At 41.4% G+C, this 27,029-nt stretch overlaps 1 protein-coding gene across 2 annotated transcripts; it reads left to right on the top strand.

Moving 5' to 3' along the window:
* Nucleotides 1–32: 32 nt before the first annotated feature.
* GLT8D1 (glycosyltransferase 8 domain containing 1) lies at nucleotides 33–26,737 on the top strand. 2 transcript variants are annotated; one of them, XM_066596358.1, is made up of 10 exons: nucleotides 33–137; nucleotides 4,776–4,834; nucleotides 8,907–9,005; nucleotides 10,372–10,576; nucleotides 10,980–11,085; nucleotides 11,169–11,253; nucleotides 16,916–17,028; nucleotides 18,652–18,818; nucleotides 19,374–19,486; nucleotides 22,056–26,737. In XM_066596358.1, the coding sequence occupies exons 2-10, from the start codon at nucleotides 4,819–4,821 to the stop codon at nucleotides 22,244–22,246; spliced, it is 1,095 nt and encodes a 364-aa protein (XP_066452455.1). In that variant the 5' UTR covers nucleotides 33–137; nucleotides 4,776–4,818; the 3' UTR covers nucleotides 22,247–26,737. The 2 variants fall into 2 exon arrangements, with proteins under 2 accessions (XP_066452455.1, XP_066452454.1); XM_066596357.1 differs by having other exon boundaries at nucleotides 40–133.
* Nucleotides 26,738–27,029: the final 292 nt, after the last annotated feature.

The following is a 27,029-nucleotide window of genomic DNA, read 5'->3' as shown; positions in this document are numbered from 1 at the left end:
TTTGCTCTGATGTTCACGTGACTGGCAGGCGTGGCCTACTGCGCTGCTGGCTTTTGCTGATGTTGAGTTGGCAATTTGGCCGCATGTAGTTGAATGTTGGGAGGCGGAGCCTGAGCGCTGCGGCGGCTGTCATGTATGTATGTATGCAGGACTGCATGCTTCATGTATGTTCTTCCAGTTAGTATGTACTTGTTTCTTCCTGTTATCTGCTAACTTGGTCCAGGCATGTACAATCTAACCTTTAAAAAAAACTTGCCCCAGAACAGGGAATGGCATGAAAAGTAGGCATTACCCACCCTTTTAGGGGTCTCTTGTCCCCACTGCCCACCCTGCACCATCTGAATCAGAAAGTGCTAATGTCACATTCATTGCTCACATGATCGCGGCAGCCAATCTCCGGTCGTATGTGCATGAGCGGCCCATGACCAGCAATTGGCCATAGTGGTCATGCGAGCAATAAGAATGACATCATCACTTTCTCTTTAAATGGAGACTAAAGTGGAGCGGGGGCGCTGTAGGAGTGGTCACACCTGCGTTAGGGTCAGTTCAGGGTTTCCGTCTCTCTGCTCCTTTTTTTTGGAGGAGGGAAGCCAAAAAAAATGGATGTTTTTTCCCCATTGATTTCAGTGGGGTTAAAAATTAAAAAAAACAGAAGGAAGATGGCGAGGTTTCCTTTTTTTTTTACAGAAAAATAAAGCTGTGGATTGCGCTATTTTACCCATCCAAAAAAAGTAAACTTGACGGAAAAGAAGATTTTCAAGGTTTTTTTTTCAGTTTCTCGCCTCCAAAAACAAAGCAGAGATGGAAACCTTGAACTGCCCCTAACACCGGTGTGACAGCGGCCTAAGGGCTATGTAAATATTTTTCCGCCATTCCCTGTCCTGGGGCGAGAGGTTTCTAATGGTTGGAAGATCCCTTTTGTACGTCTTGTAATACTTATTACTCACCGGTAATTAAGCAGTCTAATCTCTGGTTGCAGCGGCTCATGTAAAACTACAGATGTAGCAGAGCTGAAACTGTAAGATGTAGTAGTGGCAACTAAGGGCTCATGCTCCTGGCTGTATGCGTGAAAAGCTGCGGGTCACCCATTCTGCAGCCATACGCTCTGCTGGCAGATACTGCGTACCACGTATGGCACTGCTCATGCCTGCACATCACACGGACACATGCTGTGTGATTATTTATTTTTTTTAAATAGTCCGCTCTCTTCAGAGCAAGTATGTGTATGAAAACGCCACGCATATGCAGTGGATTATGTATGGACAGCGTATCATACGCAGCCCAGACAAGTGTATAGGGTTCACGCTGCGTGGTACTCAGAGAAATAGAGCATGCTGCGATTTATTTTGCGTGCATAGTGATACACAGTGTTCACGTGCTGGTGTGTATGGATCAATGAAAGTCCATTGACTCCATTCACCACATATCACACGTATGTGCAACGCACGCGCGATACGCAGTGAAATGTGATTGTTCTCAGTAAGAGAAACCAAGTAATCTTGAAGATCAGATACCTTTTATTGGCTAACAAAGATACATGATGGCTTATAATGGAACAGATCTACAGACGTATTTCATAAATACACATGATCACATGAGAGGGTACAGACATGGTAAACTAAATATGCACTAGATAAATACCAGAGACAGAGGGTAAGAGGGCACAGATATGGTAGGATTAATAGCAGATAGATACAAGGGAGGGAGGACCATAACAGTAAATAATAAGTCCAGTGACAAGGAATGTGAAATCTCTCCTTTAGACCTGCAAACAAGGAAATTGGAACAATACCTCTGCAGCGCCACCTATTGGATGGCAGTCTTCCTTAAAATCAATGTGAGTTTTTACAAAGTCTGTAAAAGAATGATTGGGAATAGCACCCCTTCTCTGGGTGATCTCCTTGGGGAAAGACGATGCCATCCCCTGATCCACTCACCCCATGGGTGCTCTCCTTAAGGACACCCCTTCTTCAAACCTTTCATATTCTCCACTAATGCAAGAACCCCGTTCCGAGGTTCATTCCATTATCAGGGTATCAAAAAACGCCAAAAATTTATACTCCCAATTTTTTCTGTGACACTGTAACTTGAAGTTGCCTTCAAGAAGGTTAACTCTCATCTGCTCTATGTTGTGTCCGTGACCACCAAAATGTTTTACCACAGTCCCGAAAACACGATCGTGTGCATGAGGACCAACCGTGATACTGTTTTTTTTAAATGGGATTGAGGATAGTGACTATTATTGGGATCAGATTATGTATATTCATAACTGTATTGACTGTCATATACAGAACACTTGCAATGATTTCCTGTGTATATGGTTTATTCCACATGTAACATGTAAACAGGAGTCATATTAACCCCTTAGAGGCAATTCTATTTTTTACTTTAAGGAGCAAACAGTTGTCATTCTTCCATTATGGGAGTCATAACTCGTTGACATAACTGTGAGGCTGCATTTCATCCACACGGGCTACAAAATCATTGTTACAAAAAGCAGGTATGTGAAGCCCATGGTTTCCAATGGGTTCTTTCAGGCTACAAAACATCTGTCATGTGGATGAACCCACTGGAAACTATGAGCTTCACGTACATGCGTTTTGTAGTGATGATTTTGTAGCCCGTGTGGATGCAGCCTGAGGGCTTGTATTTTTTGTGGGGGACACATTGTATATTTTAATGGCCACACTCTTGGGTACATATAAAATTCTGCATAACTTTTAGGCTAACTTGAAAACGGTTTGGTATTGTGTTAGCCAGAAGAGCAAAATGTGATTGTTCTCAGTGAGAGAAAACAAGTAATCTTGTAGATATGATACCTTTTAATGGATAACAAAAATAAATGATGTTATAGCAAGCTTTTGAACCTCTGAGGATTCTTCCTTAGGCATGATGAAATAGATCTGAGGAGGCATGCATATATATACACACATACTTATGACAAGGCACAGACATGGATGTGATTAATTTGCACTTAAAAGAATACCACAACCTGTGGCTGAGCACTTTTCTAGTCACGGGCTATCACTATTTAAAGGTGTTGTCTCACACCGAAACGGTTTTTTTTTAAATTCAATAGCCCCCCCGTTCGGCGCGAGACAAACCCGATGCATGTGTTTAAAAAAAAAACGGGTAGTACTTACCCGAATCCCCGCGCTGCGGCGACTTCTTCCTTCTTCTTACTTACCTTAGTAAGATGGCCGCCGGGATCTTCACTGTGCAGTCCATTGCCGATTCCAGCCTCCTGATTGGCTGGAATCGGCACACGTGACGGGGCGGAGCTACGAGGAGCCGCTCTCCGGCACGAGCGACCCCATTCAGAAGACAGAAGACCGCACAGCGCAAGCGCGTCTAAAATCGCCAGAAGAGGCGATTTTAGACGGATCCATGGAGACGAGGACGCCAGCAACGGAGCAGGTAAGTGAATAACTTCTGTATGGCTCATAATTAATGCACAATGTATATTACAAAGTGCATTAATATGGCCATACAGAAGTGTATAACCCCACATGCTTTCATGAGACAACCCCTTTAAGTCTTGTAAGTCAGGGGTCATACAGGACTTAAATATTGATAGCCTGTCCTCAGGTCATGCCATCAATATCAGATCGGTGGGAGTCTGACTTTCGGCACCCCCACCAATCAGCTGTTTGAGGAAGCCACAGCGCTTGGGCCAACACAGCTGCTTCTTCTTCAGTCTTGATATGCACGCGAGTGAATGATGGCTGTCTCTTTATGCTTGCTCACACAAGGAAGGCTGCAAAGATGTTCAAATCAGTCACTAGTTGGGGATTATGCTGTTCTACTTTTGAATAGAGTTGATCATTGCGTAGATAAATTGTATGAATAAATTGACAAATAGGCTTTTCCACACCCCTTGTAGTAGAGTTTTTTCCTGTACGGTGTAATATAGTCAGGGTTGATTAGAACATATCAGAACATATCAGACTGTATGGGGATACACTTCTAACAAGAGGTAACAATGTGAATTAATTGACTAAGGTAACATCCAGTTGTCAATTTATTCATACATTTCCAGGAGGAAGGCTTTTCTATGGATGTGTGTCCATAGTGCTGATTCCACATCAAATCCGTAGTGAAGCTGCATTCCATTACATTCAATGGGAATCCGTGCAGTAGTCATTATGGCACAGCTTTTTTTCGACACGCAGATTTAAAATGCACGTGTCGAAAAAGTAAAGAATGACGTCACTTATCGATGTGGATTCAACACCATATCCACTTCAGGAATTCCGTATGCAGATTTGCCCAATGAGAATCTATAGCCGTGCTGAAATCTGACGCTCAGCTGCGGATTTCTGTCGCTTTTTTTAGAGGTGGAAACCACATGGAAAAATGTTGTGTGAGAATACTCTAAATCTGTCCTGTCTTTCAAATACTCGAAGGGCATGTTCATGTGGGTGGAATCCACCTTGAACTTTTCCACTCGGATTCCACCTTAAATCCGCTATAGAAATTTACAGCTGAGCTTCGGATTTCTGCCACAGCTGTGATCTACGGTAATTCTATGTCGTGGATCTGCTGTTCAGTAGGCAAACCCAAATAGGGATTACCTGACACGGATTCTGCCCAGTAATGGCGTCAACAAGTGACCTGTTACTACTTTTTTTGCACAGGTGGATTTCAAATCTGCGCTGTGTAGAAAAAGGTTGTAGATTTGATGCAGATTCCGTGTCATAGCCGGTTCAAAATTTCCACGATGTGAATATACCCCAAAGATAAATCGTACTGACATGAGTGTTTCTGTCTTGCAGATTGGAAAATTTGCTATAAAGGTGCAAAGACAAATAACCTAAAATGACGAGCCGCAAAGGTAAAACCACTCACAAAATGTTTATTGGAACATTACATGATTTTGGAGGTGCAGCTGTCCATATCTGAATTCTGTTTCCTCCTTATGTTGGAAGGTACTAGGGAGCGATTGTTTAATAGGAAGTTTAATCAGATCAGACATAATTTTTAATACAAAAGGTTGTTCCTGAAAGCAAAATTCAAGGACTGCAGCTGAGGGGCCTTACAATAAAGTGCGTAAGTAGAGAAAAAGCCAAGCTAATGTTCTAGATTGAATACCCCTTTAACCCCTTGAGTGGCGGGTTTCCTACCACCCTGTCGTGCCCACCAGGGCAGGTTTTTTAAAATGGTCTAATCATTGAATTTCAACTAATTTTGCAGTTGCGTCTCAAGAGCCATAACTTTTTCATTTTTCCATTGACCAGGTCATATAAGGGCTTGTTTTTTGCGGGACAAGTTGTGATTTTTTTAAACGGGGGAGGAAAAAAAGAAATGGGGAAAAAAGAAAAAAAGGGGCCATGTCATTAAGGGGTTAAATAATGTATTAACTTCCTTCTCTGGGTCATTACGACGCATGGATACCGCATGTGTGATTGTATTTTTGATTTTTTACAAAGTAAAGGGAGACAAGTGTTTTTATTATATTTTTTTTTTTATAATTTTTTAAATTTTTTTTTTTTTAATTTTAATTTTTTGTCCCTTTAGGGGACTTCCACAGGGACCCATCAGGACCCCCTGATCACATTCCGGGGGTCCGATGGTGACAGCCCTTTACATGCTGCAGTGACAGCCCTTTACATGCTGCAGTCACAGACTGCAGCATGTAAAGGGTTAACACAGCAGAGATTGGAGGTTTTCTCTGATCTCTGCTGTAAGAGCTGGTGCCTGCTTGTCGTCTGACAGCTAAGCACCAAGCTCTCCCTGCCACAGAGACCATGGGCTTGCTTCTGACAAGCCGATGGTCTCTATGGCAACTTGTAAACAAACCAGGAGATTGCCGGCATGTCGGCAATATCTTCTGCTGGTTTTTCAAAGTCCTGCACTGCTCTATGTGGGTCTGTGCAGGCAGAGCACACTGCTACAGCTTGTGGCATTGTGCTCTGCAGCTCCCATAGTGATACATAGCCCGGAAATCTTCCGGGCTATGTTGCTATGAGCAGTGGAGCTCAACCCGGAAAATTTCCGGGCGTGCCACTCAAGGGGTTAAGGCTATGTTCATATGTAGCGAAAATGCTGTGGATTTCAAGAAATCTCATTGACTCAGAGCAAGGAAAATCCGCAAAGTAATTTGACCTACATGGCGGATCTTAAAGGGGTATTCCAGGCACAGGCTAACACTTAAAAAAAATCTACATCGTCATGATAGGTCATTCTGTAATAGGCTCACTGTACAGGGTCTAGATACTTTCTTCATTTTCTAGCTATTCTATGTGATCGTCCACCTGAAAAAGATCACCACTTCCTCTGACATCTTGTCCATTTTTGCTACTTCCTCCTCTATCCATAGCTTCCAAAATCCTGTGAGCAGTGCATGATGGGAGGTCATGGGTGGAAGCACTGCGCTGTATTGCTCATGTGCAGCTCAGAGTGCTGGGGGTCCGGTCTGTCTGCTGCAGCAGCTTCCTCTGAGTGAGAGGGAGGTTGGTGCTGGTAAGTTGTAGGACCTGTGAGCGGGGGGCGGAGCTACAGTGCTGGCCGGTAAACAAGCACTATGCATGCTGGGAGTTATAGGTAACAGTCTGCTGCTATGTTTACTGTGGAAGTGATGTGTGTGAACATAGCGCCAGGTCGCTGGCTGCACGGGATATAAAAGAGGGTGCAGAGCAGCAGATACAAGGCACAAGGTTGCCACTACTTAGCTGTACTTCCTAGATTTCAGCATTCCCATTTTGTGCCCTGAAAACCCCTTTAATATTTTCACCCAAATCCACATCAAACCGCTCATGTAACACCTGCATTTTGGCGCAGATCCACAATGTGGGGATGTACCCTAAGAGTTCAATAGTTCAACACTTGAAGAAAAAAAAATCCTTCAACTTTGACTAGTTCTAGAATTCCACTGTTAGTTCATGTAAATGTTGAGTAACTTTGTGATTCTTTTCTTTGGATTATATGCTGTTTTCTTTCATTCACGTCTGAAGTTAAATGGGTTTTCCAACTACATACAGTAAAGAAAAAAAATTACTTTTAAATGGCTTCCTGGTAAAGTGCTGACTCTCTGCTTTGGTCTCGGAAGCCCCTGCAGTGGTATTGTTTCGTTAATTCCTCATGTGCTGTCTTAGCCAACAACTGGTCTCAGTGGTCATGTGCAGCCCATGCACACATGACCACTGAGGCCAGTGATTGGCTGAGTGGTCACATGAACACTGAATGGCAACTGAGCACTGCAGGAGCTTCAGGGACTGGTAGCAGCGCTGGAATGGGGGCTATTTAAAAGATGAATGATGTTTGTCTTAATCTTTTATTGTTATTCCCTGTTGTGCTTTTTTTAGATTAAGTTATCTCTGGATAGGGGATAACTAGCTGATCGGTGGGGCTCCAACCACTAGGACCCCCACTAATCATTAGAACAGGGCTCCTGTATACCCCAGAAAGGTTGGCAAAATGAATGAAGTGGCAGCACACATGCTCAACCACTTAATTTCAATGGGAGTGCCAAAAATAGTAGCCCATCCAGAATACCCCTTTAATTCCCCTGATTTCCCCATAATCTTGCATGCAGAGATTGATAGACATGTTTATTGCCACAGGGAGACTAGATAAGTGGCCACCGGACACCCTGGCACTGTGTACCTCCCAAAGTCATCTTACTGCTTTTCAAATTCAACATGTAGTCCTTGTTTTCTTCCAATATTGGTAATTTCTTATCAGTGAGATCTACTATCACTCATCTGTGTGTATATGTATGTATGTGTGTATATGTATGTGTGTGTATGTGTGTATATGTATATATATATATATATATATATATATATATATATATATATATTCAGGTATTACGCCAATTAGGTATGAAGGGAGTTCGTGACACGGGAAAGACCAGGGTGTGATGTGATCTACAGCAAAGTTAGTTGCTGGAGATGTTCTTGTAAAACATGTTTGGGCCTGTTTTTTGGGGGGAATGGATAGCAGACTTGGTAGTAGGGCTGTCCATTCCACTCCCTCCACTCCAGGTCTTATTATGGGGAGGCAAGCTCCTCAGGTGTAGAGGCTGGGTAATTGATCTAGGCCATAAAGTCTGCAAAGCTGCAGACAGGTTGAGGCTGGGTGCAGCTAAGTACGCTGGAAGCTGCTTGTCTCAAGGCATGCCTTTTTCCTGACCAAGGGACAAACTGGACTTTTCTGCAATGCTTTATGTTTGTGCGGCTGCAGCTAGCCAGGACGTATAGTTAGGAAACAACTCTGTTTAGTTAGTGCTGGAGAAGCAGGATGTTTTTTATTCCTGAAGCTAAGGCTGTATTTTGTTTGTTTTGTGCTTTTTAATAAACAAAGGCCCAGCCTGTCTGGACTATAAGGCCGGCTGTCCACGGGCGTTGCGGTATCCTGCGGCGAAGCTCCACCCGGGAGCAGGAGCTGCCGCCGAATCTCCGCTGGTCAGCCCTATCTAATAGATAGGCTGACCGCGGAGAATCGGGGCAATTCGCAGCATGCTGTAAATTGCCCGCCGCGAGCGGAGAATCGCAATGATTCTCCGCTCGTGGACAGGTGCCGGTGCTTTCCATAGCAACGCTATGGGGAGCGTCGGCCGGCGTGATTCGCCGGTGGTTTGCCGCCAGCGTGATTCGCCGGTGGTTTGCCGCCGGCGAATATGCTGCCGTGGACAGGGGGCCTAACTGCCTGTCTTGGTCTCTGACTGATGTTCACACTGCAACCCCGCGCTCTACCTGAGCTGACCCTCCATATATATATAACAAGCAAAACCTTTCTTAACTACAAAAGCACAAAAAAAACATGAAAACGCACAAGAAAGTGTTTGTAATCTTACTAGACTAGAAGCTGTCTGAGCTGCAATAACTCAGGAAAATGCCCTTATTGGATATACTTACTACAATGCATCAGTTTCATGAACACATCTGCAAATTCCTGTCTTTCAGTGAACATTATGATTATAGTGTTGGCGGCTGTGGTTTTCCTCCTCATTCTCCATCATAATCTACTGGGCCTGAGTGATATATTGAAGAGGCAAGGTTCAGGTGAGGGGAAACTTCCACAACTTCACTTCATTTTTTAGTTTACATATTTATTCTGAAGATTTATATAAAACATACTTATTCTGCAGTCCCTTTTAGTATGTTTTTGGAGTGTGGGAGGACACCAGAACAAACCTATAGCGAGAACATACAAACTCCATGCAGATGTTGTCCTATGTGGGATTTGAACTCAGTACCCAAGCCCTCAAGCCCTACTAACCACTGAGCCACCCTCACATTATTTATAGGTGTTGTCCGGGACTTCGGGGACTTTTACCGCAAATGTAATAGCTGTGTCTGCGCTAGCAAACCGGTCCGCTTTAATACAGATATTACAAACTACAACTACCACCCCTTGTTTGTATAAAAGAACAATAACCTTTATTAAATACCTATTAAAATCCAAACACACTCAAAATATTCTATTAAATATTAATAAAATGTAGGACCACACTCCCTATTCAAAACAAAATTTGGACAATCAATGCAGGGACTTGCATATAAGCTAATAGTAATCCTCATTTATGGACAACATATTTAGCTTAGAATAAGCAATAATGATTATAATCCAGTGGCATGTGTAGATATGAATATGATCCATCATTGTGCTACTCGCTGACCGCCAGGGGACATCAGGATGTATGTGGACTTCCCGAACTCTCTTTTTATTAAATGCATACTTTGCGATATAAAGTAAAGTCCACATACTTTGGAAATAAGAAAGGTCATCTGGACGGTCTACTAGTACCACAATGATGGATCATATAATTCATATCTATACATGCCACTAGATTATAATCATTGTCGCTTAATCTAAGCTGAATATGTTGTTTATGTACGTTAATTACTATTAGCTTATATATATGTCCCTGCATTGATTGTCCACGATCCTAATTTTCCTCCACTCTCAATAGGGAGTGTTTCCTCACAATAGGGAGTGTTGTCCTGTCATTATTAAGATTTATTAGTATATTTTTTGTGTATTCGGATTTTACCGTAATTAGTGTTTAATAAAGGTTCTTGTTCTTTTACACATACGAGGGCGGTAGTTCTAGTTCGCAATAGTTTGATTTTTACATCACTGTAGACCCTTTTTGTAGTCTTTGGTTTGCACTGTAGAAGGCGCTATCTCCATCCTGCACCACCTGTACCAACGGCAGTGCTGTGAATTAGCTGATCGATGCGGATTCCGAGCAGCAGACCTTAGATTAGGACATCAATAGAAAAAAATCCCAGACGTTCCCTACAACCCCTGTAAACTGTGTCTCATTTTTTCTAGACTTATCTTATTACTTTTTCTAGTCTATTTCTTCTTCTTTCCTATTGGTTCATTGCAATGTTTGTGATCTGCTATATTTTTCTTGCGTAGATGTCAGCGCTATCGGATTTCAACGTATTGATTTCCTCCCAGAAGCTCCGGAGGAGAAGATTATTGTGGATGTCCCTGTGGTTATCACTGCTGTAGAAAGCCGACTCGGAGGAGTCATTGCTGCAATCAATAGTATTTCTAGTAATACACAGTCCAGTGTCACTTTCTACATTGTGACCATGAATGACACCAAGGAACATCTCAGGTATAGCTTACACTATTGGTGCCATCCTCAGGCATTGCCTTGATGTTTTATAGTGATGAGAAATGGACTAATAAAAAAAATAATAAATCTTGTTATTTGTATAGTACCAACTTATTCCACAGCGCTTTCAGGGAATTTATTTATTACCCCCCTACATTGGGTACTCATTTTACCGACCTCAGAAGGATGGAAGGCTGAGTCAACCTTGAGCCGGCTACCTGAACCTTGCGGGGATTGAACTCACAACCTTCAGGTCGTAAGGACTGCATTTCTGCTGTCCGCATCGGGCTCTCTAATAAACCTAAAAACATTCACTAAGACGAAATATGGTCACACAGTAATAAATGAGAAGATTGAGTAGCAACTTGTTTGGTAATTATTATCATTACTTCTTCTTCTTCAGGTCTTGGCTGGGTGACACTAAGCTTAAAAATATCAAGTATAAAATTCTAGACTTCGATCCGCAGGTCCTTGAAGGAAAAATCAGAGCGGATGAACGTGCGAAACCTGTAAGTAAATGTAGCTGTTTCTTTCCAATGAGTATCTATGAACAACTTGATTTAGCTCATCCGTTTCATTCCTGTCTTCTTAGTTAACATTTGCAAGATTCTACCTCCCTGATTTGGTCCCTGCAGTAGAGAAAATCATATATCTGGATGATGATGTCATTGTTCAAGGTACAGTTTTCATTCAGTTGGTTGTATTTAAAGGAGAATGCTCGCATTTATTGTACATAGAAGTAGTTGTAAAAGTCAATTATGAGGAACGTGTTGCATTTACTGACATGCCAAAAGTCATGGGACAGAAGTATGTGAATTAATGATAAAGTGGTGTTACCTCAGGTGATGGCTTAGGAACGCCCACACCTGTATGAGTGGTGAGGTATCATCTTGCGAATGAGGCTGAGCAGTGGCCAGCGTGGTCATGGCAAAGCCATGTGAATTTTTGGAGTTTGAACGAGGCCGGATGGTGGATGGCAGATGGATGGGATATTCCATTTCTGAAGTTGTATTGGCATTTAAATAAATTGATTCCCAGGGTCACGAGTGTACTGGGAATACATCATAGAAGGCATTATCACCCACAGTGGACAAATAAGTGGCCATCCACAGATGCTTAATGATTACCCAGAGGACAGACAACATGTGACATAGTCCGATGAGTCATGGAACAAATTGTTTTGGCCTGATGGTAGGGTTCATGTGTGGCGCATACCCCATGAAGCCATGGACTTCAATTGTCAATAAAGCACTGCGCTGGCTGGTGGTGGTTCTTTACTAGTGTGAGGTGTGTTCTCATGGCATGGGTTGGGTCCACTGATTCACTTAAAAGCATCATTGACCGGTGCCTGCTACATTTCACTGCTTGGTTACCATTTCATAATTTTCATGTACTTCCATAATCATAGCACATTCTAGCAAAATAATGCATCAGGCCCAAGTTCTTCAGAATTGGTTCAAGGAGTATTCTGGAGAGAGCCTACAAATGGTGTGGCCTACTTATTTGCCCAAACCAATGCCAAATTGAGCATTTATGGGATGTGGTGGAGAGGTCCCATATCCCAATGACTTTTGGCATGTCAGTGTAGTTTACACATTCACATTTATAACCTCCAAGGATACAACACTGGGATGAGGATAACTGTCACTTCCAATATGAAGCACTCACTATGCTTTAAATTACAGAGGGAAAAGGCAGAACAGGGTAGATTTTATGATTGGCTTTCTTATAGTGTCACCTGTTTCGATACGTAATGTACCCTTTCTCCAGAGATGATCATAAGCCAGTCATAAATCCAATTTGTATTGAGTAATTATGGCAGAATTAAAAAAGGAACAAAAATGCAGAAACTCTGACATAGGTACTTAGTGCACATTAGACTCATAACCTGATTATGATTATCTTTGGAGCAAAAATGTATCACATATGAAAACGGGAGACACTATACGAGGGCCAATAAGATCTACCTCACACTGCATTTGTTCCTCTGTAATTTTAAAGGGGTAATCCAACTAAAATTATTTATCACCTTACCACAGAGGGCCTAACTTCTGGGACCCCTAGGGATCAAGAGAAGAGCGCATACTGAGCAGTGCACATGTGTGGCCAACACACCATTCACTATCTATGGAGATAATCTCCATCAGTCCCATAGAAGTGAATGGAGTGGGGGTCATGCATATGCGCCGCTGCTCTATTCACTAAGGAGGACTCGGTGTGATCCTTGGAGGCTCCCAGTACTGAGACCCCCAGCAATCATACATTTATCACCTCAAAATGTTTTATCCCGCATCCTGATGCTGTAGCCTTGGAAAGTCATACATATGATTGTAGAATTTTTTTTTTTAACAATCTTTTTTTTTTTTTTAAATTGAAAGATTTCATGTGTAAAATCATACAAACAGAACTAATGGTATTACAGTAGATAGCGGAAAATTTTTGAATAATTGGACACGCAAGTCCGACTTAAGCTCAATTCCAACAGTGAATTAACAATCAGTTGATTTTCATATTTATCAAGTTAAACATAGTACATCATTATTTTTAAATAACCTAATAGATTCAAAACCTTACGGAGACAAACTTCTGTGTTATCTATTGTATATTTAATGCAGATTTTTAGGCTAAGCAGTATAGCAGCCATGTTCACCACACCTCATCTATGAGGGATGTCAACATGTGACGCAAGACCAGCAAACAGTTAGATCTTAATCAAAAGCTGTGTTTTTTCTAAAGAAAACTGCTCCACAGGTTGAGTCTAGGCCGAACTCCACAGGAGCACATGACAAGAATAATTCCCAGGCATTGTTACACAGCTTGTATAAAGAGTCTAACCTTGACTTGAAGGAATGCTGCCTTCCAATAGGTGGCACTGCGGGAGGTATTGTTCTATCTCCGTTATTTGCATATTACCCAGAGAAGCATGAATGGCCTTATAAGTCTCCTCACTCACCTTCTAGGTCCTCTCCCTAAGGAGAAAAGATAGCGTTGTTGACCCACATCTATAGACCTCTTGCTGGCCAAGCCAGAAACCTACTGCATACTGATGAGGGGCAAAAACATGGTTTTGGCTTTGGCTTTCAATTCCCAGTCATTGTTACAAGGCTTGTATAAAGAGCTTAACATTGACTTGCAGAAATGCTGCCCTCCAATAGGTGGTGCTGCGGAGGTATTGTTCCATCTCCTTTATAAGAATAATTCTGTAGCTATGAAAATAGTTTTTTCTGTAATGTAAGTTTTGGTTGACAGACTTGACAAAGCAGGGCTGACATGCGAACACTGCAATACCAAAAATCTATCAATTTGGTATAAGTGTCTACATCACCTCGAGATGAAGAGAATATGCGTTCAGGCCACACATACAAGCAGGTGGGTCAAACTACTATGCCATGACACACCCGGTGAGAGTGGATATTCAAGTCCAATCCAAAATGCGTCAAAAAGGAAATATGGCAAGTTAAGTTCAGCTCCTATCTCACCGGATTCCTCACAGACAACTAGTTTTGGTTAGTGAGGTACATCGATCAGAATAAAGGGCCTTTATGGAACGTTACCTTCTGTACCCCCAAGCTACATGTCTAAACTGTTCATAATATAAGCCATGCAGGCAACCAGGCCATGCCCACCGGCTTCTGTGTCCGCATCACCTTTCATGCCTAAACTGTTCTTACGCAAAACAGCCAGTCAGGCAGAACTTTTTACAATGCGATAATTTCCTTGTTAATAACGTATATTTAAGACCAGTATGAGTTAAATTTGCTAAGAAGTGCATGGGCAGTCAATTGACTTACTTGTTTAAACTGGACCCGCAACTTATGACTTCATAAACGTTTAAGGATCATTTTCGACTTTTTCTTTGTGCCTTGTATGGCTCTATTCAGTAAATAGATTGTTGCTAGTCATTTAACCCCTTAACGACCACCAATACGCCTTTTGTCGGCCTGTATCGGTGGCCTATGTATGAAAAGAGATCGCGGGGCGACCTCTCTTCATACAGAGCGGGCGTCAGCTATTTATTATAGGTGACACCCGCGGGCAATAGCTGCAATCAGCCGCGCGGTCAATCGCGTCTATTAACCCTTTAAATCCCCCGAACGATGTTAAGGGTTCCCGTACAACACCCACGCGTGAAATCGCAGGGAGCTCTATAGGTGTCATGGCAGCAGGGATCCTCCTGAAAGGCCCCAGGGCTGCCTCAGCAGGCTGCCTATCAAGCCGTCCCCGTAGGATAGCTTCATAGACTGCCTGTCAGATTGCAATATGATGCAATGCTATGGCATTACATCATACTGCAGGAGCGATCAAAGCATTGCTAGTTGTGGTCCCCTAGGAGGACTAAAAAAATAAGTAAAAATAAGAACAATAAAGTTTTATTAATTGTTTAATTTAAAAAAAAAGTAATAAAAGTTTTAAGTGCCCTCCTTTTGCCATAAAAAAAATCTAAATCATAAAACAAAAATACATATTTGGTATTGCGGCATCCGTAAAAGTCTGATCTATCAAAGCAGCACATTATTTATACCGCACGATGAACATTGTCCAGAAAAAAAAAGGACACCAGAAATGCACTTTTTCATTCACCCTGTCTTCCAGAAAAAATGGAATAAAAAGCGTTCAAAAAGTTGTATGTAACCCAAAATAGTACTAACGTGAACTACAGAACATCTCGCAAAAAATGAGCCCTCGCACAACTACGTTGACAGAAAAATAAAAAAGATGGCAGGAGAAAATAATTTTTAAAAATTAAATGTCTTTGAATTAAAAATAAAAGTAGTAAAGCAAAAAAAAAAAAACTATGCAAGTTTGGTATCGTAGTAATCGTACTGACGCAAAGAATAAAGTTATGTCATTTTTGTTTCAGTTTGTGCGCTATAGAAACAAGACGCACTGAAAGATGGGGGAATGTCATTTTTCTTTTTCATTTTAAGTCTTTCAGTACATTATATGGTACATTAAATAGCACCATTAAAAAATACAACTCGTCCCACAAAAAACAAGCCCTCATACAGCGACATTGATGGATAAATAAAGGAGTTACAATTTTTTTTAAAAGGGGGAAGGAAAAAACAAAAATGGGGGGGGGGGGGAAGGGCTGCGTCAATAAGGGGTTAAACACACCTTTGTAATATGTTGCATGGTCAATTTTTAGCTACGCGAAATTGCGACTGACATTTTTGTACAGTTCAGCACGGACCTAGATAAGCTGGGGGCTTGGGCAGAAAAATGGCAAATGAAGTTCAATGTTGAAAAACGTAAGGTTATGCACATGGGCAGGAGAAACGGATGTTAGCAATATACACTGAATTGGGTACTGCTAGAGAAAAGTGATATGGAAAAAGACCTGGGGGTACAAGTGGATTGTAGACTAAACTGGAGTAACCAATGTCAGTCAGCTGCTGCAAAAGCCAATAAAGTCTTGGTGTGCATTAAAAGAGGTATAGGGGCGAGGGACGAGAACATTATCCTCCCACTATAGAAGGCACTTGTCAGGCGTCACATGGAATACTGAGTACTGTTCTGGTCACCGGTGCTCAGGAAAGATGTTACAGTACTGGAGGGGGTTCAAAGAAGGGCAATAAAACTAATACATGGAACGAGGGGACTGGAATACCCAGAGAGGCTATCCAAATTGGGATTATTTACCCTGGAAAAAGCCGGCTAAGGGGCGACCAAATAACTGTGTGTAAATACATGAGGGGACAATACAAGGATCTCTCCCATGATTTGTTTATACCCAGGACTGTGACTGTGACAAGAGGGCATCTGCTACGTCTAGAAGAAAGCAGGTTTCATCACCAACATAGAAAGGGGTTCTTTACTGTAAGAGCAGTTAGACTGTGGGACTCTCTGCCTGAGGAAGTGGTGATGGCAAAATCCATAGAGGAGTTTAAAAGGGGTCTTGATGTCTTTCTGGAGGGGAAGGATATTATAGGTTATAAATCTTAGGTTAATTGTTAATCCGGGTATACAGGCAGGTAGGAACTATTAGGGGGTTGATCCAGGGATTAGTCTGATTGCCATTAGGGAGTCGGGAAGGAATTTTTCCCCCAAAAGGGGTAATCGGCTCCTGCCTCTTGTTTTTTTTGCCTTCCTCTGGATCAACAACACAGGAGGATAGACAGGCTGGACTAGATGGACATTGTCTTCATTCGGCCTTACAAACTATGCTACTATGTTCAGCGGTAGCTTTGATAAGAGTTGGTGGGAGTCTAAAAAATAAACTTTGAAGAAATATTTTCTTATACACACGCTACAGTTCATAGAGATGTTGACAGTAATGAATTTGTAGATCTTTCCTTTTTTGACATTTTTTTTTAAATTCTAAAATTGTCTGTACAGGTGACATTCTGGAACTCTACAAAACCCCACTAAAATTGGGACACGCAGCTGCCTTCTCTGAAGATTGCGATTCAGTTACCTCAAAATACCTGGTCAGAGGAGCCGGTAGTCAGGTATAGTGTAACTCTATAACTGTGTACTAATCGGTGCTCCAAGATTGGCCATTCACTATAATGGGCCGATCGTGTGACTCAAAACAACCCCCTTAGGCCGGCTTTACATGGGCAATAAAATCACCTGAGATTTGTATGTTGCAAGGCGCACAAATATTAACCCCATTAATACACATGAGCGATGCTTTCCCACAAGGCACCACGATGCGATGCTAAGTGGGAAACAAATCGCGGCATGTTCTATCTTGTGCGTGCTCTCGCATCAGGCCTACTAATGTTTTCAATGGGGCTGGTAGCAAAATCACCGGCCCCATTGACAGCAATGAGAGAGACTCTGCGATCCTCTGCCACGGCTCTGACAGCCGCATCGGAGAATACCTGCATCCCTGAAGTGATGAGAAGCTGTTTTGCCATGAACACGCCTCACATCCATGGGGACACCTGCAATACAGTTTGACAGGTAAGTGTCATTAATAAAAAAAAATTGATAGCATATTGCTGGGGTATGCAGTGAACATGTGATTGCTATAAGTCCAACCATTGGGACCCCAACATATCGTTGGAAAATAGGGACTCTTGTCGATACATTTTGTTTGGTATTGCAGCTCAACACTTTTCACGTGCTTTTGTGATTTATTGGACCCTCACATCCATACATTGAAGGAATATTCTAGTGTTATACCACCAGTGTTTCAAAGGCTATAGACCCTTTTAAACGACAAAATTTAGCTGAAAAATCAAAAGTTCTCATTATTGTAAAATGAACAGCTTGAAAAACAAATAATATAATATAATACAATGTTCGGAATTTTAACTTGCCAATACACATTAGACAAAACTTGTCTGAATTCTCTGAATTCAGCTGACAATCCAATATATAAAAGAGAATGCTCTCATTCACTGTACGTATGAGTTGTAAAAGTTAATTATAAGGGATGTGTTGCATACACTGACATGTCAAAAGTCATGGGATAACAGTATTTGTGAGCAACTGCCTATTTACTGTGACCGTCAGACTGTTCCACCTCCATTCACTCAAATCACAGGAGTCATAAGTCACTGGGACGACTGTTGGACACTGAAGCGCCCAACAGTTGCCCCGTGTAAAAGGACCCTTAAGACCCTTTTACACGCAAAGATAATCACTTAAATGGCAGAACGACTGAATTAACTGCTGACATTTTTGCATAAAATAACAGTTAATGGTTTTAATCTCCTGCATTTTCCTCCAGGAGTTGTTTGCTCAGCAGGGCGTGTGTTTAGGCGATTGTTATTGCCTAAACACTCTGCCCAGATGAGCAAACATCTGGCCAGCAGATTCCATTGTTCTCCTGGTGGAAGAGTAAACACTGCACTAATTTGTATGCATAGCAAAACAAAACCATCCCTAAGCTGCTGGAAACACTGAACCAACTGCATTCAAACTGAAGGAATTTCCACCTGTCAAATAATGGATTTTATGCCAGCCTAAAAATCTTGGCTGACGATCATTGAACGAATAGTGTACGACTGCCCACATGTAATGATTATTGCTCGTTTTCGGCAGTTTGAACGGATTTTGAGCGTTAATCGTTGCGTGTAAAAATGCCTTTAGTGACACCCATTTATCTTTTTCTCTTACAGTACAACTACATAGGATATTTTGACTACAAGAAGGAGACAATCCGGAAGCTGGGCATGAAAGCCAGTACCTGCTCATTCAATCCAGGTGTCTTTGTTGCCAATCTAACTGAATGGAAGCGACAGAATATTACCAGGCAGCTTGAAAAATGGATGGAATTAGACATAGCGTTAGTTTTGTCTCTTATTTAGTAGACCTCTTATTTATGTTATCTCCTGTTCACATTAGGCTGCTACCATTAAAATTTGTACGACTTCAGAAAGCTGCATCTAGCCGTATATTTCCTCTGCAGTGAAATGTGTTATTACATACCTGCTCTTCAAATGAACAAGCAAGTCTTATCCACATTACTTATCGGACAGTCCTTAAATCTGAGCGGTAACATGTAAACGGCTTGATTATTTAGAAGGGGGCTTTGGACTGCACCCACACTTATTTTCTACTGTTTGTTGGGAGGTATGCATAGTTGTCACTGTTGTGTGTTGGTCAAATGCATAGTATATAATATATGGACATGCTGGGTTCGCCAAAGCAAGGGCTGTTGTCTGCTCTGGCAAATAGAGGGTGTTCCTGTGTGTGGACCCCACTTATAAAGTTAATATGCTCTAATTGATCATATGGAAAGGGATTGCTCTCCCACAATGGGTTTTGGGACTTTTTAGCTATTAATAAAATACATAGACTGGTTTTCAGATACTAATGTAAGTTGTCTCTCTTGTTGCAGGGAAGAACTGTACAGCAAGACCTTAGCTGGTAGCATCACTGCACCGCCACTACTCATTGTATTCTATAAGATGCACTCTAGTATTGATCCAATGTGGCATGTCAGGCATCTGGGTAAGTATGAATGATGTTTCATTCCTTTTCTTTTAAAATTCAAATCTTTTTTATTGAAAGAGATTCTTTTTCTGGCATCCAAAGACACCTTCAACATACATACAATACAAACACAGAAAACCCCAAGTACCCCTCCCCCCAAGAAACGTAATCCAATAGTCTCTCTCGTACTATTTAAGTACACCGCTGCAGAGTCCTTTGATTGTCCATATTTCCATTAGATAAGGTACAGTCCTTGTAATTCGATGTTACCTGTAATTCAAAGGTTAGCGCAACTACTTCCTTCCCTCTCTACTCTCTTTCCCTTCCACAATATCTGCATTCCAGTGGATATTAGCATTATCTTCTAAGTAAGTCATTCTCAAGTAAACCGAAGGTATACAGCCATTTGAACCATATACCATAATATTTCTGTAATGTCTTTCTTTTGCAATAAAAGGATGTTTCATTCCTAATCATGGGGTCAATACAGAGATCTCTCCCATCATCTATTTATACTCAGGACTGTAACAAGGGGGTGCTCTAATAACTATGTATAATATATCAGGGGACAATACAGAGATCATCTATTTATACCCAGGACTGTGACTGTAACAAGGGGGCGCCCTGTATGTCTAACGGAAAGGAGGTTTCTACACCAACATAAAAGGGGGTTTTTTACTATTAGAATAGTGAGACTATGGAAGTCTCTGCCTGAGGACGTGGTTATGGCGAACTCTATAAAAGAGTACAAGAGGGCCCTGGACAGCTTTCTTGAGCGATACAATATTATGTTATCATTAATAAATTCAGCTGGGTCGGTGATCCAGGGATTATTCCTATTGCCAGATTAGAATTGGGAAGGAATTTTTTCCCTTAAATGAGGAAAATTGGCTTTTAACTCATTGGTTTTTTTTTTGCCTTCCTCTGGATCAACATTGGGGGTAATAGGCTGAACTGGATGGACATATTTCTTTTTTCATCCTTACATACTATGTTACTAGGTTACTATCATAGCGATAAGAGGTATATTGCTTGGATAAAAGACAGCAGAACAGTTTACAACATTTAAAACCGTTTGTATGCCTCTCTTTCAGCAAAAATGTACTACAAAACTTGTATTTTCAGAACTGCTGGAGAGCCACAGATGTAGATTATGGGACAGACATGTTGGCCAACATTTACAAGGCAGTTTTATGTCAGAACAAAAATTGCGCAAATAATGACGTACAACTATTTAGCTGTAAAATGTTAAGTTTTCTTGATGCTGTGCTCACCCTAAATTGAGAAGTGGTGAGAAAGTGCAGGTGGTCTTCAAGGGTACGTAGTTTAGACCACATTTATTAAAAAGCACCTGCAGTTTCACCTTTGGAGTGCTTCTGCTCCAGCAGCTGAAGATACCCCCCTATTACCTCATACAGCGGTTATATAGTGCTATATAGGGCCATCTTCAGCAGCTGACGGAGCACGTTTAGAAGTAAACGTGCAGGTACACTTTGAGAATTGGTACAAGCTTTGTCAGAAATCTATGGCTGTTCATCCAGTTCTTAAAAGGAAACTCCACTTTGGTTCATGTTTTACAGCATTCCACATCTTTATGGAACGTTGTGTGACTTTTTGAAGGCTTTTTTCACTTTTTTTACACAATGTTACACAATGAATTTTTTTTCCCGTTACGTCTAACGCTAAATTCTAGAGATGAGCGAGCGTACTCGGAAAAGCACTACTCGCTCGAGTAATTTGCTTTATCCGAGTATCGCTGTGCTCGTCCCTGAAGATTCGGGTGCCGGCACAGAGCGGGGAGCTGCAGGGGAGAGCGGGGAGGAACGGAGGGGAGATCTTTCTCTCCCTCTCTCCCCTGCTCCCCGCTGCGACTCACCTGTCAGCCGCAGCGGCACCCGAATCTTCAGGGACGAGCACAGCGATACTCGGATAAAGCAAATTACTCGAGCGAGTAGTGCTTTTCCGAGTACGCTCGCTCATCTCTACTAAATTCTTAAAGGGAGCCTGTCGCATTGAACATGCAGTCCCATTTGCCATCAGCATGGTCTAGATCAGAAGGAGCTGAGCAGCTTGATATATAGTTTTATCAGAAAAAATTCAGTTTAACTTGTAATTTATTGATTGAAAACCCTGCTTGTTCTAAGCTTAGGAGTCCAATGGTGTGCATGCTCATACACAGAAGGCTGCCAATCCTTGACTGAGACCCGCCCACTGGACTCTTAAGCTCTGAATGAGCAGGCATTTCAATCAATAAGTTATAAGCTGTGATTAATCTTTTTCTCACGTACTATATATCCGTCTGCTCAGCCCCCCTTGCTTTATAATGTGATGCCAATAGATTGCATAGTGTTTTCATGCTGACATGTTCCCATTATTTCCATATGTTTCCAGTTACTAGAGAGCAGTGCATTATGGGAGTATAGCCGGCAAGTGTATGAGTAAAAAAAAAAAAAGCATAAAATTATTAATTATTAGAAACAGTCAAGTACAATTATTTGTAAAGTCACCCAACTTTGTATATCCATTGAAACAGTTTTTTTGCTATGAATGAAATTGCCGTTTAATGACAGTGATTTCTGTATTTCAGGTTCAAGTACTGGGAAGCGATATTCTATTCAGTTTGTGTATTCCGCCAGGCTTCTTCACTGGAATGGACATTTTAAACCGTGGGGACGAGCGGCTTCATATTCTGAAATCTGGGAAAAATGGTATATTCCAGACCCTACTGGTAAATTTTCCATCATTAGAAGACACACAGATGCTGAAGGAGCCAAATGAGTAACTAGACTGATCCGGAAATAGGATGAACTCTGGTTACAGTTGTGGAGTACGGACAACTAGTATTTTCTCAGGAATCTGCAATTGAAAGCTATTTTTTAATTGCTATTACAAGAAAAGACACTACAACGAGCCTTGGACCTCCTCTGTTTATGTAAACCTGTATACAAGATTTATTGTTTGTTTCCTTGGATTTATTATGCATTATCCTATAGTTGTTGCTTGTTGTGTCAGTCAGGGGTTCTCCGTACATAATCTAGTCTGAGTCTGCTCTCTTAAATTATTCACTAATGTTGTTATTATCCTATTCTCATCCTCTTGCCATAAAATCCGTCCAAAGTAATGTCGTGTTCAGAAAAAAACCTCCAAAATATTCTACAGATTCCTGGTATATTTCTCTGATGCAGGTCTAAATTTGGCCCTTTTTTATGAGATGACCTGTTGGGTGCAAATGCCAAACAGGTCGTTCCAGCGATGATCATCACTACGTGAATGGAGGCAGAGCGGGTCGGGGATCGTTCTGGCCCACCTCGATTCACAGTAGACAGGCAGTCATTCATAAATGAACAACTGCCTGTTTACACAGGCCGATCCGTCATTCAGTGTGATGCCTGCATAAACTAAACGAGAAGTGAAAGAATTCTCATTCGTCATTCAATCAAGAACCATTTATTGGCCCGTGTAAAAAAAAAAAAAAAAAAAGTCCTTAGGGCTCCTTCATATGGGCAATTTTGCTGTTTAAGCCGAACGATAAGTGAACGCGCCAACGATAGTTTTTATGCCTGCCGAAAATGAACATCGAACGTAAAGTGAACGATGCTTGCTCGTCGTTCAGTCGTTAGCTCGCGTTTAGACAGATTATTGTTCACTTACGCTGGTTTGAACAATAATCGTTCCATCTAAAAGAACCTTTAGTCAGGCAGGACAAGTCATTGTGATAACTCTTAAGGATTTCCCATGGCTTTACATAGGACTGCATCAGATTCTTCACACTTCTCCATCTGTATCTGTACAGAAGAGCCATTTTATCGCAAAGACTTGTACATTTTGACACTAAACGTCTGCAGTTTCTGTGTCATTGAAAATGTCAAGTCACTAAAGCCAAATTCTCTACATCCTATAGATGGATGTCCTTGTGCCAGCATTCTTGCCTCGGCATAAGTCCTTGGCAGAAAGAAGTCTTGTTTTTATGCTCTTTCTGCATATTTGTGTATAAGAAATTTTCTTCGGCTGTTCACTTCGTAAGTGTCATGACCAGTAAATTTGACGTTATTGGTCAAGTGATCAATTTATGGATCATAAATATTGCTAATGTTACATTCTTCAGATCTATGTGGTAAGAACACCCTGACAGCATGTACAGTGCATAATCCTCTGTGGATACTATGGGAATCCTCCAATATGGAGAAGGGAGATGAATATAGTGACCTTGGAGCGTTCATGTCACTGTATGACAGCCGTCTCTCCATGACCATCGTGATATGATAAAGTACATGCTATCGGTAAGGTTTTCAATTGTCAATCTAAACTGCCAACTTGTGTCTTACAATACTTTCAGTGTTTCCCCAAAAATAAGCCCTAGTTAGATTACATTGAAAAAAAGAAAATTGGAATAAATTACCCAGCAGGCTCGGTCCAGTTCCTTCCTGTTGCTCTCCAGAACCCTGATGCGGTTTCCGCAGTCTTTGGCCGCCCACACATACATAAATCTCACCTCCACGAAGAGATGTCTGTGATTGGTTCTTCGAGCGCTGCATTGAATGGCTAAACAGCGCTCGAATAACAAATCACAGTCATCGCTTCAAGGAGGCGGAATTTATGAATTGGCTGAGCCGCCGCTTAGTCAATTCAAAAATCCCGCCTCCACAAAGCGATGGCAGTGATTGGCTCAGCAGCGTTAGAAGAGCCAATCACAGCTATTGCTTTGTGGAGGTTGGATTTATGAATCCAGTAATCAGGAAGTGATCCTGTGTGGGCAGCAGAGGAATGCGGGAGCTCTGGAAAGCAGTTGGGAGGACCTGGACCGAGTCGGCTAGGTAAGTAAAATAAGACCAATCGCCTCTTTTAGGGCAAAAATTAATATAAGACTTTGTCCTATTTTCGGGGAAATACAGTGTTCTAAAGACAGGGGATTCGTGTTGAAATCTGCTGGCAACAATGGAATGTATATAGATATTCTGAAAAATACTTTTGTAGAAATAGTCGGATTTGAGTATTGATCACTGTGGTAAATTACAGGTGTGATGTTACATTGTAGTGAATAGATTTAAAAAAGAAGTAATTTATTCAATATGGGTTTTTCTTTAAAAAAAAAACAAAACAAACTCCAGCATGTCTTAGTTTCGCATCACCAACTTCAATAGTGAGAAACTGTAACTTTTACGCGTGGTAGTGCCTAACCGTATTCTCAGTGAGGTAGATTCAAGAATGATTCTTGAAATAGTCCTGTGCTACTGTAGTGTGCGTGGTACTGCAAAGCTGTAGTCTGCAGTTCAGTAACCCCTTAAGGATTAGGTTGTTTTGGTCCTAAAGGACCAGACACTTTTTAAGGATTTTACCCAAGTGATGTTTTTACTGTACTATCTTTTTTTTTTTTTTTTATTTCTCCAGCTACCAAAATAATTTTTTTCCTGTGTTTTTTTTTTCCCATATAGGGCTGTTTTTTTTATAGCTTTTTTTTCACTGACTTTTTTTCTCGTTTTATTGGGTGTAAAAAAACGTTACAAATTGTTTAAAAATTAATAGTTTATTTTTAAAAATTAGTACATTTATGCTAGAGTAAAGTACAGGAATGGGTTCCTCATTTTGTTTTGGACGTTTTTAATATATAATATGTATAGTTTTGGATTATAGGGCGCGTATGGTGACTGTTTTGGTTGGCAGCGGCAGTCAGTCATTTTCTTTTTTATATATATTTTTATTTTATTCTGCAATTTTTTTTTTACATCTATGTCCGCCATGATGTTAGATAAGACCTCTGGCGGTCATTCACATAGTTTTTTATTTTTTTTTTATTTCATACTTTTCCACTTTAATTGGGGCATCTATAGGAGCCCCAGTTACAAAGGAAAACATCCCTTTGTAGTGACAATAGTCACTGGCAGAGCTGATCAGGGGCTGCTAAGACCCTGCAGCTCTGCTATAACAGAGGGCACCCGGTGGTTACGTGATCACGAGGTCTCATAGTGGAATACTTTCACTTTCATTCTTTAGTACATGGCGCTCAATTAGCGCTATGTAGCATGGAAAGGTGAAGGCAGAAGCAGTTAAAGATCGCTTCTCCTCTGGGTCCTCAGCTGTATCTGACAGCCGAGAACTGGACATGCTCTTGCTTGATTGCAGGAGCAGAGGCTTTAATCCCACACCGTACTTCTGCTATTCAGGATTAAAACCCAGGATCAAGTATTGTAAATTTACCGCCCTTGGTCCTTAAGGCGTTAAAGATAACCCTGTCACCACCTATGAGCACCATAAACTAAGTTCTGTTGCTCACAGCGCAAGTTCTAAGGAGTCTGGGGATGTGCCCTTTATACTCACCCAGCTCCCTGTTCCTGCGCCACGCTGTTACCTGTGGAAATCAGCGCCGGTGGACTCCCATAGAGAACAGTGTATATGTACGCACGCAGCCTGCAACGATGAGTCAGACTTCCACAGGGAGCCGTGTGAGTGTAAAAGGCGTATTCCCGCACTTCTTAGTACCTGCCCTATGAGTACCATTAAATCTCTATTGAAGCAGTTAAACTTAACCATGCAGGTGCATGGATCAGTCACTGAGCTGGAGTCTAGCATTTATATGGGGTATAATGTGTATTCTCCCTCCTCCTGATTGGCTGAGAGAGCGAAAAGTAGACATTCGACATCCCTGCATATCATCTCTTCCTAAAATCACAAAGCCAGAGGCGTTTACTTGGTGCCGGCATGTTGCCCTTCCCTACTTTTATTGGCTGAAAGAGCAAGAAGTCCACTCCAATTGGTCAGGGGAAGGAGCAGCATATAGGTAAATGGACTCTTGCACATGGTAATATTGGAGTTGGAGGTTTACGTAGTCATAGTTCAGTATCCATTAAGTTTCAGGGCACTTACTGAACTTTTGTATTTCCTGCAGTGTGGATAAACTTAAATTTAGGCACAGATTGCAGCAACACTCCTAATTATGAAGTGCTGTAAGGATCCTGATTTCTTCACAAACAATACTCACCACTACTCGAATGTGTGCAAATATCGTAATTGAGAAAAATCGTTTTGATTAGTAATATTTCATGCAATTAATATGCTATCAAAGCCCTTTGAGCCTGTTGAAGGATTTTTTTGCAGTTTGCCATTAACCCTGCTAACTGACTATAAGATGTCAGATGTTATATACATGTGTAAGCCTGTATCCTGACCGCTGTACTGTACTTTTAACCACTTTTTTCTTATTTCAACCTGCACCAACAATTTATTGCACAATCTTTTATGTAAAGAAGTAAAGCTTTGCTCTACCATGCATTATGAGGTGCTGTTGATGTACAGAAGCAGTTCCCTTCATGTTAAATAATTGAGAAACGGTTTCTAAGCAGATTTACACTCATTGTAAAAAAAAAATAATAATAATCTAGAAGTTGTCGGAATTATATGAAACTTTCCATGTGTGATTGTAACGTTGAGTTAAGTGATTACAACAGTGATGCCCAACTAATGTGCCCTGAGAACTTGCCAGCGGTGCCACACCATCCAGGTTGAGAAGAAATACACAATCAGCCAACCTGCACATTGTTCCCCTTATCCTCCTCTATACTGCTCC

This window comes from Eleutherodactylus coqui, chromosome 3 (genome assembly GCF_035609145.1).
Source record: "Eleutherodactylus coqui strain aEleCoq1 chromosome 3, aEleCoq1.hap1, whole genome shotgun sequence".
Taxonomy (NCBI): Eukaryota; Metazoa; Chordata; class Amphibia; order Anura; family Eleutherodactylidae; genus Eleutherodactylus; species Eleutherodactylus coqui.
This window is presented reverse-complemented; position numbering and strand designations above follow the sequence as displayed.

Coding starts and splice junctions, on each gene's coding strand:
- GLT8D1 (XM_066596358.1), top strand. Junction 10,577..10,979: donor GACACCAAGGAACATCTCAG/GTATAGCTTACA, acceptor CTTCTTCTTCAG/GTCTTGGCTGGGTGACACTA. Junction 11,254..16,915: donor TGATGATGTCATTGTTCAAG/GTACAGTTTTCA, acceptor TTGTCTGTACAG/GTGACATTCTGGAACTCTAC.